The 18568-nt window shown below is 46.4% G+C and overlaps 1 protein-coding gene across 26 annotated transcripts in view; it reads right to left on the minus strand.

Annotated features, from left to right (window-relative positions):
- LOC126982398 (zinc finger homeobox protein 4-like) overlaps positions 1–18568 on the minus strand; it is a 97029-nt gene that overhangs the window by 27101 nt on the left and 51360 nt on the right. For 4 of the 26 annotated variants that reach the window (XM_050834435.1, XM_050834451.1, XM_050834453.1 and 1 more), the window contains exons 2-6: positions 15123–15204; positions 13480–13600; positions 12885–13083; positions 12167–12218; positions 4950–5224 (exon numbers count right to left, since the gene is read on the minus strand). In XM_050834435.1, coding sequence (XP_050690392.1) covers positions 12186–12218; positions 12885–13083; positions 13480–13600; positions 15123–15204 — 435 coding nt within the window. In that variant the 3' untranslated portion in view covers positions 4950–5224; positions 12167–12185. Of the gene's footprint in view, positions 1–4949; positions 5225–11837; positions 11984–12166; positions 12274–12884; positions 13084–13479; positions 13601–15122; positions 15205–15790; positions 16114–16144; positions 16169–16228; positions 16253–16312; positions 16334–16396; positions 16754–18568 lie in introns of those variants that run through there. The other 22 variants (XM_050834454.1, XM_050834434.1, XM_050834452.1 and 19 more) reach the window with 16 other exon arrangements.

Below are 18568 nucleotides of genomic sequence, written 5' to 3' on the forward strand. Positions count from 1 at the left end.
TTTACAAACACTGGTCGAGATCTCGTGAACTGCGCATGCTCAGACCATTAAGTTTAGACCTGTACAGTCTCACAATGTTTTTTTAACCCATTAAGAGTTGTTGGAAAGCTGAATCAAACATACAGTACCACCATCCTCGCTGTTTCTAGAACGACGTACACTCTGTACATATAAATACAACTCGTACAGAGTGCCGTTCTAGTAACAGCGAGGACGGTGGTAGTGGTACTATATGTCTGATTCAGCCTTCCAGCAACTCCTTATTACGGTTTAAAAGCTTTGTGAGACTGTACAGGTCTACGCTTGCTGGTCTGAGCATGCACCGTTCATGAGAGACCAGTGTTTGTAAACAATTTTTGACGGTGGGGACGCCAAATAACACAACACCGGTTCAGGCATTTCTAGTATTACCGTCCATATGTACGTGTCAACGTGTGGTTTTAAGGTTCTGTAAGTTTCCTAAAATACAGATAACGAAAATTTGAATTCATCAATGTTCTATCTGAAATATCAATATAGTATCGTTTTTGCCTATCGGACTTATCGCTAGCTAGTATCGGAATTGTGGATTTATATCGGGTATCGGTTATCGCCTATATTTGTGTCTCTAGTTAACGAATATCGGTTATCGCCGTTAAGGTTTTTCATTATCAGTTATCGGGAATAAGGTTTTCTGTTATCGTGCCCAGCTATGGCGGTAACCAGCGAACCAAACCCAGTGTTAGTGCCAGATTTCAGAAGAGCAAATTACAAGGGGCTTCGAAGACATCTTGAAAGGGTAAACTGGGATAATTTAGGAATTCATGAGGGCCAGAACTGCAGATTGGAGAGCCAGGAGAACCAGGTAGAAATGTCTTACAATAATTTAGTTAGAGTAATAGTAGAGGGGCAATGACAGCATATACCACAGTGAACACTTAGAAAAGAAAACAATGATCCTAAGTGGATGACTCGTGGACTAAAACACGAGATCCATTTATCGAATATCGGTTATCACCGTTAAGGTTTTTCATTATCAGTTATCGGTTATCGGGAATAAGGTTTTCTGTTATCGTGCCCAGCTATGGTAGTGATGTTAGTAAATTTGCAGATGATACCAAGATTGGTAGAGTAATTGAGTCGGATCAGGACGCTAGTATTCTCCAGGGTGAACTCAACAGATTGTATGACTGGGTGGATAAATGGCAGATGGAGTTCAATGTAGGGAAGTGCAGTATTCTGACTGTAGGTAGGAACAACCCCTCACATAACTATTGCTTAAATGACACTCTCAAAAGCAGGTCTGGGTGCGAGAGGGATTTAGGGGTCTTAGTGAGCTCTGATCTCCGTCCAAGGGCACAATGCATTCAAGCTAGAAATCGAGCAAATAGGGTACTGGGATTTATTTCAAGGAGCGTAAGCAACAAAAGCCCCGAAGTCTTCCTCAAACTATATTTAGCATTAGTTAGACCTCATCTTGACTATGCGGTTCAGTTCTGGTCACCTTACTATAGAATGGATATCAAAATGTTAGAATCGGTGCAGAGGAGGATGACTAAGATGATTCAGGGGTTGAGAAACTTGCCATACGAGGGAAGACTCAAACAGTTAAACTTGCATTCTCTAGAAAGGCGAAGGGTGCATGGAGACATGATCGAGGTTTATAAATGGATGAAGGGCTTTAATAAAGGAGACATTCATAAGGTTTTGTTGGTAAGAGAACCGGGTAGGACACGAAGTAATGGGTTTAAACTGGATAAATTCAGATTCAACAGGGACACAGGCAAAAATTGGTTTACAAACAGGGTGGTGGATGAGTGGAATAGGCTTACCAGTCACGTGGTGAGTGCCAATACAATTGTCACATTCAAAAATAGACTAGATAAATTCATGGACAGCAATATTAGGTGGGGTTAGATACACGGGAGCTTAGGGTCAAAGGAGCTGCCTCTACAGAATGGACATCAACTTGCTAGAATCAGTTCAGAGGAGGATGACCAAGATGATTCAGGGGCTGAGGAACCTCCCATATCAAAATAGGCTGAAACATCTAAACTTACATTCACTAGAGAGCCGAAGAGTGCGGGGAGATCTGATAGAAGTATTCAAATGGGTCAAGGGTTACAATAAAGGCGATATAAGTAAAGTACTGAGAATTAGCCAGCAGGATAGAACTCGCAGTAATGGATTTAAATTAGAAAAGTATAGATTTAGGAGATATAGGCAAGCATTGGTTTAGTAATAGGGTGGTGGGGGAATGGAATAGACTCAGCAATCACATAGTTAGTGCAGGGACGATAGCTTGTTTTAAGAGTAGACTGGATAGGGTAAAGATTCGTATTAGGTCCGTGCCAGTATCTCATAATCTACTTTAAGAAACCTCAGTATCTCTTCATATATCTTTTCTACAAACATTCAACAGTCATGGAAACGCTTTGAAAATCCAATTTAAGGACTTTTTTTTTTACTCTTGAAAATAGGGGATAATGTTTACGGAAGCGCGTCGCCTCCTGGTGCTGGCCGCGGCGACGCTCCAGCCGCCGCAGCCGTAAAATAGCTCGCAGAGGGTTTAGGGTCGGGGAGCATATTTAAACTAGGTAAATCTTAAGAATCACCACTCCTGTTGAAGGTTTGTAGAAAAGATATATGAAGAGATACTGAGGTTTCTTAAAGTAGATTATGAGATACTGGCACGGACCTAATACGAATCGGTAAATCTTAAGAATCACCACTCCACCCCCTCCACCACCCCAGCCCCCCCAATCCCCCAAGACAAGCCTGGGGAACTGTGGGGAACCGGGGTATTGGGGGGGGGGAGCCCATATCACTGAAAAATGGCCTTCCAAAATTTCCCTAGAAAAATCCCTATATCAGGAAAAATTCCCTAGTCTCGAAAGTAAGGAAAATCCCTACCGTATACTGTATACTCACATGCGTGGGCTAATCGCTAACCAATCATACCATCGCTAACCACCCCAAAACAGCCCTGAACCATGACTCAAGGTCATCCGGGACTCGGGCTGAACAGGCCCAGGATATACCCGGCCCTCAGCACGGCAGCCGTTGGGCTGCGTGTTCTAAAAAAAATTAAAAAAAACACGCGTGGTGGACCTGGTCTCACATGCGTGGGCTAGTCGCTAACCAAGCATACCATCGCTAACCAAGCGTACCATCGCTAACCAAGCGTACCATCGCTAACCAAGCGTACCATCGCTAACCAAGCGTACCATCGCTAACCAAGCATACCAACGCTAACCAAGCGCACCGTTGCTAACCAAGCGTACCGTCGCTAACCAAACGTTTGTAGAAAAAAAATATATGAAGACCTAGTGATGCTTCATACGGCAGGTAATGAATGCGAGCTATTTTGCGGCGGCGGCATTAGCTCGATTAATCCCTTTAGGGAGCTGTGGTTTTGGTGGTCGTTAGCTCGATTAATCCCTGTAGGGAACAGTGGTTTTGGTGGTGGACGGCCAAATCACTGAAAAATGGGCTTTCAAAATGTCCCTACAAAAATCCCCAAAATCGGGAAAAATCCCTAGTCTCTAAAGAAAGGAAATTCCCTAACGTATACTCTTTTAATCTATTCCTATATAACGTAGCAGCCGCCGCAGCGGGTCTGTTGACGAGTGTAGGGCGTGCAATTGGATGGTCAGCGTAGTTGAACCCCCACCCCACCACCCCAATCGTAGTCGAGCAACTCTTGGGAAATGTCATGTTTCATAATTACATATGGTACAATACTGATGGTTAACCCGTCCACTTCTTGTAAGTTGATGCTAGATAATTTTTACCGAGTAGTTTAAGGTACAAAATAAAACAGATTTGTGACAGCTGTCATCCAGATCGAACTGACGCTCCTGCTGTTAATTGACGCGGGAGTGACTTACCGACTGCTACGTATGACCCTGGCCTCCATTTTACTCAAACTCCACTAAAAGTATCTCGCATTGAACAATATCCGTTTGTTTTCTGACACGTGCTTGTCACACCATATGTGACACATGACACGCCCGTGTCTTTGTTGGACCCGGTACTGGGATAGTAATCGGTCCTTTTGTCAACCTACATGCACACCAATAAAGAGGTTAAATACTCAGTTAACACTTACCGAAAGGTAAAGTAGACTGATATTTTGAGGGAGTGAGTGTCGGGCCTTCCATCCATTATGGCGGCTTGAAAACAACTGACTTCAGGAACCCACCGTTAGGTGCCGCCGCTGATACCCTCGCTTAGTAATATTTTACGAATGTATTAGAAAATACAAATAGCTGCGGCATTAGTTGCTTTAATATAGAGAAAAAAATAACGTAAAACTCTTAAAAGACCGTTTTTTTGTCCGAAATTGTTATAATCCATGCGCATTTTGGATATTACTGACTTAGGAACTAGTTTGTAGGGTGCACTGCAAGGCAGGTATGAGGCTCAGTCTGTGTATAGAGGCGGTTGTGAAACAATAACAATGGACTTAGAAAATCCAAGCCACCTAACTCTATAATTAAAGAGGCTTGCCCCCCTGGCCCCTCCCCAAGGTAAAACGTATACGAAAATGCATTATAATGATAATTCTTTCACGTGCTAAATTACTACGAATATTGGTTTGTAGTGGTTATTCTTAAGTTTTGCCGAAAGGATATATGAAGAGATACTGATGTTTCATAAGGTAGGTAATGAGATACTGGCACGGACCTAAAACGAATCTTAACCCTGGATAGCTACATGGACGAGGACGACAGGTGGCAGTGAGGTGGGTGCAGTAGGGTGACGGGGTACTGGATGCGTGCCTAGTACCGCCGGTATAACGAGGATCAAGCCTCTACCTGTAACCCCTGTAACTACACCTCACCCATCGTGAGTAGTGGGGGGGATTCTGGAGCTGCCCTGTGTAGGCCACCCGGCCTCTTGCAGTTTCCCTATGTTCTTATGTTCTTATGAGTGGAGGGCGGCCTGTCTTGTGCAGGACAGCTTACCTACTTCTGCTGCATGAGAAGGTTAAGACTTCCCGGCGGCGGTGGTGGAGGTGTTGTCCTGGCAGTGTTGGGGCTGAGGGTGTCGCTGGCCAGCAGGTCCCCAGCGCTGGCCCGTGGGTGTGGAGCCTTCGTCGTCTTCTTCTTCTGGGGTGTTTTAGGGGGCTGGTTGGGCAGGGCCAGAAGGGATGCTGCTCGGGCCTCGGCGCGTGCTGTTGTTGTCACCTGGCAGTGTTGCCAACTGGAACTTTCCGCTACACGCACGAGCCTCAAACACGCTACATTGGACCACAAACGATACAACTTGTAAATATATTTCCACATCAGACGAAATAATGTTATCTGCTGGTTACTGTATAGCCAGGTACCCAAGGCAACACGAATCTGGCAGTGCAGTGCATTATACGGGTATAAGGGTACGTAAGGTTGGGGGGGTCGTCATTTCCTGCGTACAATACACACACATGTTTTGGCAGCACAATGCCTTACACGGGTGTGTGTCATAGGTAAGGTTGGGGCGGAATTATGGGCAAGACAGACGGCCCCTGACCACAGGAAGGCCCCATGACGGCAACACACCTGCCCTGACGGCCCCATGCACACGCCTGCCCTGGCAGCCCCACACCTGCCCTGACAGTCCCACACCTGCCATGACGGCCCAATACCTGCCCTGACAGTCCCACACCTGCCATGACGGCCCCACACCTGCCATGGCAGTCCCACACCTGCCGTGACGGCCCAACACCTGCCCTGACAGTCCCACACCTGCCGTGACGGCCCAACACCTGCCCTGACAGTCCCACGCCTGCCCTGACAGTCCCACACCTGCCATGATGGCCCAACACCTGCCCTGACAGTCCCACACCTGCCATGATGGCTCCACACCTGCCATGACAGTCCCACACCTGCCATGACAGTCCCACACCTGCCATGATCGCTCACCACCTGCCATGATGGCCCAACACCTGCTCTAACAGTCCCACACCAGCAATGATGGCCCCACACCTGCTCTAACAGTCCCACACCAGCAATGATGGCCCCACACCTGCCATGACAATCGCGCGCACCTGCCCTGACAACCTCGATCACACCTGCCCTGACAGTCCCACACCTGCCATGACGGCCCCACACCTGCCCTGACGATCCCACACTTGCCCTGATCGACAGCCCCACACCTGCCTTGACAGTCCCACACCTGCCCTGACAGTCCCACACCTGCCTTGACAGCCCCACACCTGCCGTGATGTACGGCCCCACACCTGCCTTGACAACCCACACCTGCATTGACGTATGGCCCCACATATCTGCCCTCACAGTCCCACACCTGCCATGACGGCCCCACACCTGCCGTGACGATCCAACACCTCCCATGATGGGCCCACACCTACCGTGACGACCCCAAACCTGCACTGATGACACAACACCAGCCCTGACACACCCACACTTGCCTTGACGAGACCACACCTGCCCTGACAGCCCCAAACCTGCTCTGACAATCCCACACCTGCCCTGAAATCCTCACACCTGCTTTGAAAGCCCCACACCTGCCCTGACGATCCAACACCTTCCATGATGGCCCCACACCTACCCTGACGACCCCAAACCTGCACTGATGACACCACACCTGCCCTGACAGCCCCACACCTGGCCTGACAATCCCACACCTGCCCTGACATCCTCACACCTGCCCTGAAAATCCCACACCTGCCATGACAGCCCCACACCTGTCCTGACAATAATCCTTGATGGGCCCACACCTGCCCTGCCAACCCTACACCTGCTCTGATGACCCCACACCTGTACTGATGACCCCACATATCATTGCCCTATTTCGTGACAATCTATCGTCTGGTGCAGTGGTTCCCAATCTGGGGGGCATGCCTCCTTGGGGGGCGTGAGCTAGGTAAAGAGAGGGCGTGATTCCATCTGCCAAAAATTGCAGTTTTGCAAGAAATAAACACACACACACACACACACACACGAAGGAGTAACAAATGATGTGGGGCGTGAGGATTTCTTATAAATCAATAGGGGGCATCATGTGAAAAGTTTGGGAGCCACTGGTCTAGTGTCTTTATTTTTTTGGCATTAGCTTATGTGTCTCTATTCAGGGGAAGGGACAGTTAGTTCATGTATTATTTTCCCATTTCATAACATAATCTATCACCTTGCATCCATTTCTTTCCCAGTAGTTCTTTGTATTTTTCCAACAGTTTGTCATTTTCTTTTCAGTTCCTGTCCAAGAGATTTTGCCATAATTCAGAGGAAGGAGGAAGCACGCTGGTCTGTTGTGTTTCATCTCGTAATGTCCTTTTCGTAATTTCCAGCAGCAGCTTCCAATTATGTTTTCACTTTGTGTCACTTTGTATCTTCCAGAGGTTTGCGATTATGCTGTTACTTACTGTCTGGAAATGCTGCCTTCGTTGTGAGGATGGAAGAAGTAGCTACATATTATCCTCTGTATTAGTATAGCTACACACTATTATTCCATGATGTAATCTATTGCAATGTATCTTTTTGTACTTTCCAGCAGCCTGCAATCATGCCTTTCCTTCCTGTATTAATTGTGAGGATGGAAGAAGTAGCTACATATCATCCTCTGTATATACTATTAGAAGTAGCTACACTATTATCCCATATTGTAATCTATTGCAATGTATCTTTTTGTACTTTCCAGCAGCCTGCAATCATGCCCTTCCTTCCTGTATTAATTGTGAGGATGGAAGAAGTAGCTACATATCATCCTCAGTATGTACTATTAGAGGCAGGTACATACTTTCCATACTGTAATCTATCGTAATGTATTGTATTGTATTTTCCAGCAGCCTGCAATCATGCCCTTCCTTCCTGTCTTGATCTTCCAACACTCAGTTCTAAGCACACAAGCACATGTTATCTTATTCCACCCCTTTGTTCTTCCTCCCTTCCTCAGTATCTAACCTTTCCTTGTTGGTTTCCATGAATAAGTTTTTTCCTTATTGAGTATGTCTTCCTAATGTAACTATTGGTCTATGTTTTTTGTTTGTTTGTTCTAGTCCACACACACACACACACACACACACACACACATGCATACAGACACACACCAGAATTGGTTTGGGAATTCTATTTTCTCATCAGCTTCCTGTCTATCCCCTGTCTGCCTGTAGCACCAGTAGGCCCTCTTGGACGGCCCCAGCCCACTAGCGGAACAGGCGAATTTTATTTATAGTGGCTGCCGTGATGTGACTCCTGCTTCATTTACTGCCCTCAGCTGTTTCCTTTACCATAAAAAAAAATGTAGGCATACATTCAGGGGAGGCAGTGGCTGAGTGGTTAGCGTGCCAGCCTCGCATTCGGTGCGTTGTCCATGATGGTTCGAATCCGCCGCTAACCACCTGGGATTTTTCAGTCACCGCCGAGTGGCCTAAGACTACCCACATGCTGTCCTGAAGACCACCTATCAACCCAGACTCTAGAAGAAGCTCTGCAGCACAAGTGGAATCAAGAATGAGCTCCGGGGGGCAGCATGAGCCAATAATAATAATGGCACCACTATAAACAATTGCCTGTGCCATGACGGGCTAGGGCCGACCATCAGGCTCATATGGATTAGCCTACCGGCACTATAGGCCACATGTAAAAAAAAAAAAAAAAAAAAAAAAAAAAAAAAATCTAACTCTTCAAAATGCTATATGTATATATATTTCTAACTCGTCCGCTGCAATTGGCACGGATTTTGCCTTCACTGGTAGCCTGGTAACATAATTATACTCCCAGGCCTTTCTCTGCCTCTGTGGTGGATAGTGGAGTGTTTCCCATGTGGTATTGGCGTGCTGGATATCCCTTCACTGGTAGCCTGGTAACATATACTCACAGGACTTTCTCTGCCTCTGTGGTGGATAGTGGAGTGTTTCGCATGTGGTATTGGTGTGCTGGATATCCCTTCACTGGTAGCCTGGTAACATACACTCCCAGGTCTTTCTCTGCCTCTGTGGTGGATAGTGGAGTGTTTCCCATGTGGTATTGGTGTGCTGGATATCCCTTCACTGGTAGCCTGGTAACATACACTCCCAGGCCTTTCTCTGCCTCTCTGGTGGATAGTGGAGTGTTTCGCATGTGGTATTGGTGTGCTGGATATCCCTTCACTGGTAGCCTGGTCACTGGTAGCCTGGTAACATACACTCCCAGGTCTTTCTCTGCCTCTGTGGTGGATAGTGGAGTGTTCCTATGTGGTATTGGTGTGCTGGATATCCCTTCACTGGTAGCCTGGTAACATACACTCTCAGGTCTTTCTCTGCCTCTGTGGTGGATATTGGCGTGTTTCCCATGTGGTATTGGTGTGCTGGATATCCCTTCACTGGTAACCTGGTAACATACACTCCCAGGTCTTTCTCTGCCTCTGTGGTGGATAGTGGAGTGTTTCCCATGTGGTATTGGTGTGCTGCATATCCCTTCACTGGTAGCCTGGTAACATACACTCCCAGGTCTTTCTCTGCCTCTGTGGTGGATAGTGGAGTGTTCCCATGTGCTATTGGTGTGCTGGATATCCCTTCACTGGTAGCCTGGTAACATACACTCCCAGGTCTTTCTCTGCCTCTGTGGTGGATAGTGGAGTGTTCCCATGTGGTATTGGTGTGCTGGATATCCCTTCACTGGTAGCCTGGTAACATACACTCCCAGGTCTTTCCCTGCCTCTGTGGTGGATAGTGGAGTGTTCCCATGTGGTATTGGTGTGCTGGATATCCCTTCCCAAGGTGCAGAACTTTACATTTTTCATCATTGCATTGTAGCAGCCACTTTTTGTTCCACTCCTACAGCTTGGTGATGTCTTCTTGTAGGAAATCCACAGTCAAGGGGTTAAAAATAGGCCTTTCTGACAAACTGTTGCAATTTTTATAACACTCTTACTTCCCTTATAAGATTATATTACGTTGTTTGTCTGTCCACAACACAAGTCCTATAGCAATACTTCCTCTCCACAACACAAGTCCTACAGCAATACTTCCTCTCCACAACACATGTCCTACAGCAATACTTCCTCTCCACAACACAAGTCCTACAGCAATACTTCCTCTCCACAACACAAGTCCTACAGCAATACTTCCTCTCCACAACACAAGTCCTATAGCAATACTTCCTCTCCACAACACAAGTCCTACAGCAATACTTCCTCTCCACAACACATGTCCTACAGCAATACTTCCTCTCCACAACACAAGTCCTACAGCAATACTTCCTCCACAACACAAGTCCTACAGCAATACTTCCTCTCCACAACACATGTCCCACAGCAATACTTCCTCCACAACACAAGTCCTTCAGCAATACTTACTCTCCACAACACAAGTCCTACAGCAATACTTCCTCTCCACAACACAAGTCCTACAGCAATACTTCCTCTCCACAACACAAGTCCTACAGCAATACTTCCTCTCTGCAACACAAGTCCTACAGCAATATTTCCTCTCCACAACACAAGTCCTACAGCAATACTTCCTCTCCACAACACAAGTCCTACAGCAATACTTCCTCTCCACAACACAAGTCCTACAGCAATACTTCCTCTCCGCAACACAAGTCCTACAGCAATACTTCCTCTCCACAACACAAGTCCTATAGCAATACTTCCTCTCCACAACACAAGTCCTACAGCAATACTTCCTCTCCACAACACAAGTCCTACATTAATACTTCCTCTCCACAACACAAGTCCTATAGCAATACTTCCTCTCCACAACACAAGTCCTACAGCAATACTTCCTCTCCACAACACAAGTCCTACAGCAATACTTCCACAACACAAGTCCAACAGCAATACTTCCTCTCCACAACACAAGTCCTACAGCAATACTTCCTCTCCACAACACAAGTCCTGCAGCAATACTTCCTCTCCACAGCACAAGTCCTACAGCAATACTTCCTCTCCATAACACAAGTCCTACAGCAATACTTCCTCTCCACAGCACAAGTCCTACAGCAATACTTCCTCTCCATAACACAAGTCCTACAGCAATACTTCCTCTCCACAACACAAGTCCTACAGCAATACTTCCTCTCCACAACACAAGTCCTGCAGCAATACTTCCTCTCCATAACACAAGTCCTACAGCAATACTTCCTCTCCACAATACAAGTCCTACAACAATATAAGGATCGTAATGTTACGTCTACGTAAAGACGAGAAATAAGCAAACAGTGAGTGCTGGGCTGACGTAACCTTGCCTCGACGTACAGAGATCAAAGTGTGAATTGAAGTTACTTATAGAAACATCTCGTAAGTAAGGTTGACAAATTATATTCCATCGGTTTAAATAACGTAATCTTCCCTATACATACAGATCAAGGTAACATATGAAATGAAATGAGGTTATTTATACAAACATCTCGTAGGTAAGGTTGGCGTAACTTATATTTTGCTAGTTTAAAGGATGTAATCTTCCCTATACATACAGAGATCACTGTAACATACAACATATGAAATGAATTGAGGTTACTTAAACAAACATACCAGTGAATTGAGGTTACTTATACAAACATACCAGTGAATTGAGGTTACTTATACAAACATACCAGTGAATTGAGGTTACTTATACAAACACCTCGCAGGTTAAGGTTGACATAACTTATATATCGTTAGTTTAAGAGACGTAATCTTGCCTATACGTACAGAGATCAAAATAACATATCTCGAGGGTAGGATTCACGTAACTTGTATTTCATTAGTTTAAGGTTACGTATACTTACAATAACGTTGTAAAGAGGGAAAGAATAAAGGAAAGAAAGAAGGTGTGTTGAAAGGTCATCTTATCACCTACAAACACCTAGAGACAAACATTGGGGTGAGGGAGGGAGGGAAGGGTAGCACACACACACACACACACACACACACAAATGAAATTATAAACACCAACCAAACATCCTTTTTCGACCGTCCATGTTGAGAGAGGAGGAGGAGGAGGAGGAGGAGACGAGAGTAGACGTGGAGCCGCCAGCGATGGAGTTGGCGGCTGTTCCTCTGTCCTTCCCTTCGGCGGCTGCGGCGGGTGACTTCTTGGCTAGGGTAAGGGAGGATAGGTTAAGTTAGGAGATGTTAGGTAAGGCTAGGTGAGGTTAAGTTAGGGGAGGTCATGTAGTTTTATCTTTTAGAGTTCAAGGGCAATAAAACAAAAAAGGCATAAAAAACACTAGGTCCTGCCCCTGAACAGAGAGAAGGAAAAATGACAACGGGGCATAATTACCAGTGAGGGGGCGAGTCTCTCAAACTTGTCGCCCACCATCCAGTGATTGTACCTGGCGAACAGCATCATGAGGGCCAGGACCAGGTTGGCAAACTGCTTCACACGCTCTGAAAGACACAGAAACTGCTCAGCAAGGACTGTAGGCGGGCATCCTCAACACTTCCCCTCACATCAACTCTTTCCAAAGGCCAAGAAAAGGTATCAATTGCATTCTAATGATGTGAGGTAATCCAGCTTTCCAGACAGACAACAGATCAAAAATAGACAAACTATGTAGAGGAAGCATTAGTTTGAGAAGGCTATAAGAAAATCCAGCTTTCCAGACAGAGCAACAGATCAAAAATAGACAAACTATGTAGACATCTTTTCCAAAATTTCAAAATGGCGCACCTTCACCCTGCCTCGGAGTCCCCGCCTGGGGGGGGGGGGACCACTCTATATACTATGATCAATAGTTTTAAGCCTGTAAAGAATAACCATTGTATAAAATGGATATAAAGTTTCTGATTCTGATTCCTCTCCCTTCCCTTCCCTATCCTTTCCCTTTCCTTCCCTTCGGTTCCCTTTCCTTCCTTGACCTTCCCTTCCCTTTCCTTTCCTCTCTCTTCCCTTCCCTTCCTTGACCTTTCCTTCCCTTCCCTTCCCTTCCCTTCCCTTCTCTTCCCCTCCCTTTCTCAGCCTTCCCTTCCTTTCCTCTCCCTTCCCTTCCCTCACTCACCTCAGCACTGCTCTTCAGAGGGTTGGTCAAGTTATACACAAGCTCGGAGGAGTGGAAGATGCACTGGTGAGGAGGCTGGAAGACCACGAGGGGCGGCGCCAGGCTCACCATTAGGCTGGGGAGGTACACGTGTTCCCCCTTGTTGCTTGCTGTCACCTCAAGCCGGTTGATCTTGCCTATGATGACCGAACTGTTATTGCTGGAAAGTGAGGTTATGATAAGATTACAAGTGAAGTTTGAGGACTTGAAAAGAACTTGAGAACTTTGACGCAGCTTAACTTATCGCATCTTAACACACATTCGCATCCCATCCCCCTCAGAGCGAACTGTTATTGCTGGAAAGTGAGGTTAAGACAAGAGTTACAAGTGAAGTTTGAGGAATTGAACAGAGCTTGAGAACTTTGCGCAGCTTAACTGATCATACATTAGCATTCCATCCCCCTCAGAGCGAACTGTTATTCCTGGAAAGTGAGGTTAAGACAAGATTACAAGTGAAGTTTGAGGATGGAAGACTTGAACAGAGCTTGAGAACTTTGACACAGCTGAACCAATCGCATCTTAACACACATTCTCCTCCCATCCCCCTCGGACTCACCCATCCAGGAACGCCACCTCGGTCTGCATGTCCACTTTGCAAGCCTCCTCCTCGCACCCCTTGGCTATGCTCACCACCGTCTCCGCGCTGTTGAGAGCGTACGGGTCGGTGATGGGTTGCTCTGCGGAGAAAGTGCGCACCAGGTTACCTACTCAATTTGTTTTTCCAGAAGAGAGAGAGAGAGAGAGAGAGAGAGAGAGAGAGAGAGAGAGAGAGAGAGAGAGAGAGAGAGAGAGAGAGAGAGAGAGAGAGAGAGAGAGAGAGAGAGAGAGAGAGAGAGAGAGAGAGAGAGAGAGAGAGAGAGAGAGAGAGAGAGAGAGAGAGAGAGAGAGAGAGAGAGAGAGAGAGAGAGAGAGAGAGAGAGAGAGAGAGAGAGAGAGAGAGAGAGAGAGAGAGAGAGAGAGAGAGAGAGAGAGAGAGAGAGAGAGAGAGAGAGAGAGAGAGAGAGAGAGAGAGAGAGAGAGAGAGAGAGAGAGAGAGAGAGAGAGAGAGAGAGAGAGAGAGAGAGAGAGAGAGAGAGAGAGAGAGAGAGAGAGAGAGAGAGAGAGAGAGAGAGAGAGAGAGAGAGAGAGAGAGAGAGAGAGAGAGAGAGAGAGAGAGAGAGAGAGAGAGAAGAGAGAGAGAGAGAGAGAGAGAGAGAGAGAGAGAGAGAGAGAGAGAGAGAGAGAGAGAGAGAGAGAGAACTATCACTACAAGCTACAGAAACCCAGAGATAGAGACAGACAGAGACCAAATGAGAAGTAGACATAAAACAGCCATTATCAAGACACCTCTCCACCACAAATTGACCTCTCTCTTGGCCACTCTTTACTTTCGTCTATTATGGCAGCGGTGAGTAGCGGGCCTTTTTTTTCTATGCACTTTTTGTTGCCCTTGAGCCGTCTCCTTTGTTGTAAAAATAAATAAATAAATAAAAGCTACAGAAATCCAGAGAGCCAGACACAGAGAAAATGAGACAGCAAAAGGAAGAAGAAGAAATGAAAATGGAAAACTAAGACAAGGAGAGGAAGAGAGAAATGAAATAGGAAAAGAATGAAAGGAAAACGGTGAAAAATAAGACATAAGAACAGAAAGAGAACAAAAATGAGAACGGAGGAAAATGAAACAGGGATAAGTAGAGAAAGAGAAGGAAAGCAATACTACCAAAGAGACAGACACAGAGAAAATGAGAAGTAGATAAAACAACCATTAGCACTAAAAGCTACAGAAATCCAGAGAGAGACAGAGACAGACAAAGACAGAGACACAGAGACAGAGACAGACACAGAGACACAGACAGACACAGAAAATAAGATAAGTAGAAAAAACAACCATTAGCACTAAAAGCTACAGAAATCCAGAGACAGAGAAGCAGAGACAGACAAAGACACAGAGAGACAGACAGACAGACAGAGAGACAGAGAAAAACAGAGAGAGACAAAGACATAGAGACCCAGACAGACAGACTGAGAGAAAATGAGAGAATAAAACATGAGAGAAACAGAGACAGACAAAGAGAGACCCAGACAGACAGAGAGAGAAAATGAGAAGCAAATAAAACATCTAGAGACACATACATAGACAGACCCATCAATTAAAAGCCACAACCAGAGATAGAGACAGAAAGACATGCGAACAAAGAAAAAACAGGGTCGCCAACTCACCAATCAGCTCCAGGGACGAGGAGTTCAGGAGACCGTACTCAAGCCTCATAATGATGTCACCGTCCGGGTCCTGCTTGTCCTTCTGCAAACACCACCAACAGCGAGGTAAAAAGTCGCCGAGTCAAATCCTGCCACACCACACCACACCACACCCAGCCGCACCACACACCACACCACACCATACCCAGCTGCACCACACACCACACCACACCATACCCAGCCACACCACACACCACACCAAACCCAGCTGCACCACACACCACACCCAACCCACCCGCACCACACACCACACCAAACACAGCTGCACCACAAACCATACCCAGCCACACCACACCACACCAAACCCAGCTGCACCACACACCACACCATACCCAGCCCCACCACACCACACCACACCCAGCCACACCACACACCACACCACACACACACCACACCATACCCATCTGCACCACACACCACACCATACCCAGCCACACCATCCACACCATACCCACACCACACACCACACCCAGCCACACCACATTACCCTCCCTCTCCTTCCCTTTTCCTTCCTTGCTCTGCCTTCCTTCCCTTTTCCTTCCTTGATTCCCTTCCTTGCCTTTTCTTCCCTTCCCTACTGCAGCCTTGCCTTCCTCTCTCCTTCCTCTCCCGCCCATCCCCTTCCCTACCTTGGTCACTATAACTACTGTAGGCAGACACACTTCAGAAGTGGATCTTCATGTGCCTGGCAATGTCTCTCTTTGTCTTAAAGAGCTTTCCACAAACATCACACTTGAACTCTCTAAGGCCATAGTGCCTGAAGACATGTCGATTGAGTGCCTGCTTCACACTGAACCTCTTCCCGCACTCTTCACACTCATGACTTTTTACACCAGTGTGTGTAAGGGTGTGTGTATCAAGGGTACTCTTCAGGCTGAATTTTTTCCCACATTCCTTACATTCATAGTTCTTCACACCAGTGTGTGTAAGGGTGTGTCTATCAAGGGTACTCTTCCGGATGAATTTTTCCCCACATTCCTTACATTCATAGTTCTTCACACCAGTGTGTGTAAGGGTGTGTGTATCAAGGTGACTCTTCTGGATGAATAGTTTCCCACATTCCTTACATTCATAGTTCTTCACACCAGTGTGTGTAAGGGTGTGTGTATCAAGGTGACTCTTCTGGATGAATAGTTTCCCACATTCCTTACATTCATAGTTCTTCACACCAGTGTGTGTAAGGGTGTGTCTATCAAGGGTACTCTTCTGGATGAATAGTTTCCCACATTCCTTACATTCATAGTTCTTCACACCAGTGTGTGTAAGGGTGTGATATCTGAGGCCATGCCTTGTGGTTAATTCTTTTCCACACTCCAGACACACAAACTTCCTCTCTCCTTTGTTGCTGGAGTTGCCAGCAGCAAGTTGCTTCATCTGGTGACCACTGACCCTCCTGCCCCCTGCAGCAGTCTGCTCCTGCTTGTCCTGGCCACTCATGCTGCTGTCCAGCCCTGCAGGTGAGGCGGCCCCAACCTTTGCGGAAGCTGAGTGTGTTGTTGTTGTCCTCGTTCTTTCCTTGTTCTCTTTTCCTCCACACACCGGCAGCCTAGGGTCCGTGGTCGTGGTCGAGGGTGGACGTGCCCGTGAGAGCTCTGTAAAAGTGAAGGAATTCTCCAATAGTAATATTGCCAGAAGAATGAATCGTTCGAAGAATAATCCGTCTAGTAAGCAGGCAGGTACAAAAACCAAGGATACTGTTGGATCTGGCAAAACAAGCCTTGCGGCTGGGGGCGAGGATGATCAGCTGACAGGGGCAGACGATAGCGACGCAGATAAACAAACAGACACATGCCCAGTCTGTAAGGTTAAGGTTGGTGAGGAAGACAAGGCTCTAGGCTGTGAACTATGTGAAATGTGGCACCACATAAAGTGTGAGGAGGTCACTGAGGCAGTGTATAATTTCCTGAGCAGCAATCAAGTAAGTAAGATTCACTGGTATTGTACCAAATGCGATATTGTTGCGGGGAAATTGTTCAAACAAGTAACCAACACATCCAAGAGACAGGATAAAGTAGAAAGACGTATGGATGCCCTGGAAACTAAAACCACTGAGGCCTTAGAGGAGATCAAGAGTGATGTCAAGAGTCTGAAGGAGGAAATTAGAGATGATATCAGGTCTCAAGTGAACAGTGAGTTCAAATCTAGGATTGATGAAGTCAAGCAGAAAGTTGGGGAGGAAGTCAAGAGTGTGATTAATGAAGCAGTGGAAAGCAAAACAGTTGATATAACAGTCGACACGAGGAACAAAGCAGGGCGGATCCAGAAAATCAATTTTGGGGAGCCCGCTGGTAAAATTTCATAAGTTAGCGACAGCCTCAAACAGTGAAGACCAATGGATAGTGATGGCGGTTCTTTGCTTAAAATCCGCAGCTCCCGAGCAATCAACGTATATGTGACAAATGAATTTTTCTTGTATCTATATATGAAGTGCAATCAATATTAAGCTGGCAAGCAATAACAAGAAACAATTCAAATTGCACATCCGACCCGTAAAAAGGCAGATCTGAACAGGTAGAAATCATCACCATACGATCACTCGAAGAAAACTAAATGTTTATTTCGATATGTAAGCAGCAAGGGTGATCATAATACAGGTCATATATAAATTACAAACCTGACCTTTACAAAAAAGAGCTAATATGTGAAATTAGACGCAGCTGAAGATAAAAAGGAATTCTTATAGGGCTTCTTTTACATGGGATTGAGGTAACACATTTGCAAAGATTGGCTGATCTAAAGAAATATATTTACAAATTCCCAAGTATTCAACAAGTGCCTCACTAAGCAAAGAGTAGTCGGGGGCTTTTTTCGCCGAATTTGCTTTTCACTCTCTCGACTGAAATGGGGATATCATGGTGGACACAGAGGAGGGCAAGCCCGTTCAGGCGCTCTTGGCCGACGGTACTCCTCAGATAGGTTTTCAGCCTTTTCTTCAAGAGAAAGACCTCTCTGCCTCCGCGTTGGAGACTGGAAGCGTCAACAGAGTTTTCAAGAGAATGGCGAGATTGGGGAACATGCTGATGCTGGCGTGTGCCTGGGGTTCTTTGATAGTTTGGAAGACCGGAACAGATAATGCCCAGCGCTCCGCTTCCGCCTTCACGAGTGTCAGGGATTCAATGTCGAGCTCGTAGAGCTTTGCCACTTGAAGCACAACCGCATGCAACATCCGTTTCAGGGCCTTTGAGGAGTTGCTTGAGCTGAAGTGCGACAGGAACTGTGTCGTCACCGAACTTGGCTGAGGCCAAGACGTGGTCCACGAACGGAACGTACACCGCCCGGCGGTAGTACTCCTCAGCATTCTCGCACGGAACATTTGATCACTAGGTTTGTCGTCCACAGAGTCGTGGCACAGGGATGGTGTCATGCGATGACCCCACCTCGACCAAAAGCTCTTCCGCTTTCATGAA

This window comes from Eriocheir sinensis, chromosome 50, assembly GCF_024679095.1.
Source record: "Eriocheir sinensis breed Jianghai 21 chromosome 50, ASM2467909v1, whole genome shotgun sequence".
Taxonomy (NCBI): Eukaryota; Metazoa; Arthropoda; class Malacostraca; order Decapoda; family Varunidae; genus Eriocheir; species Eriocheir sinensis.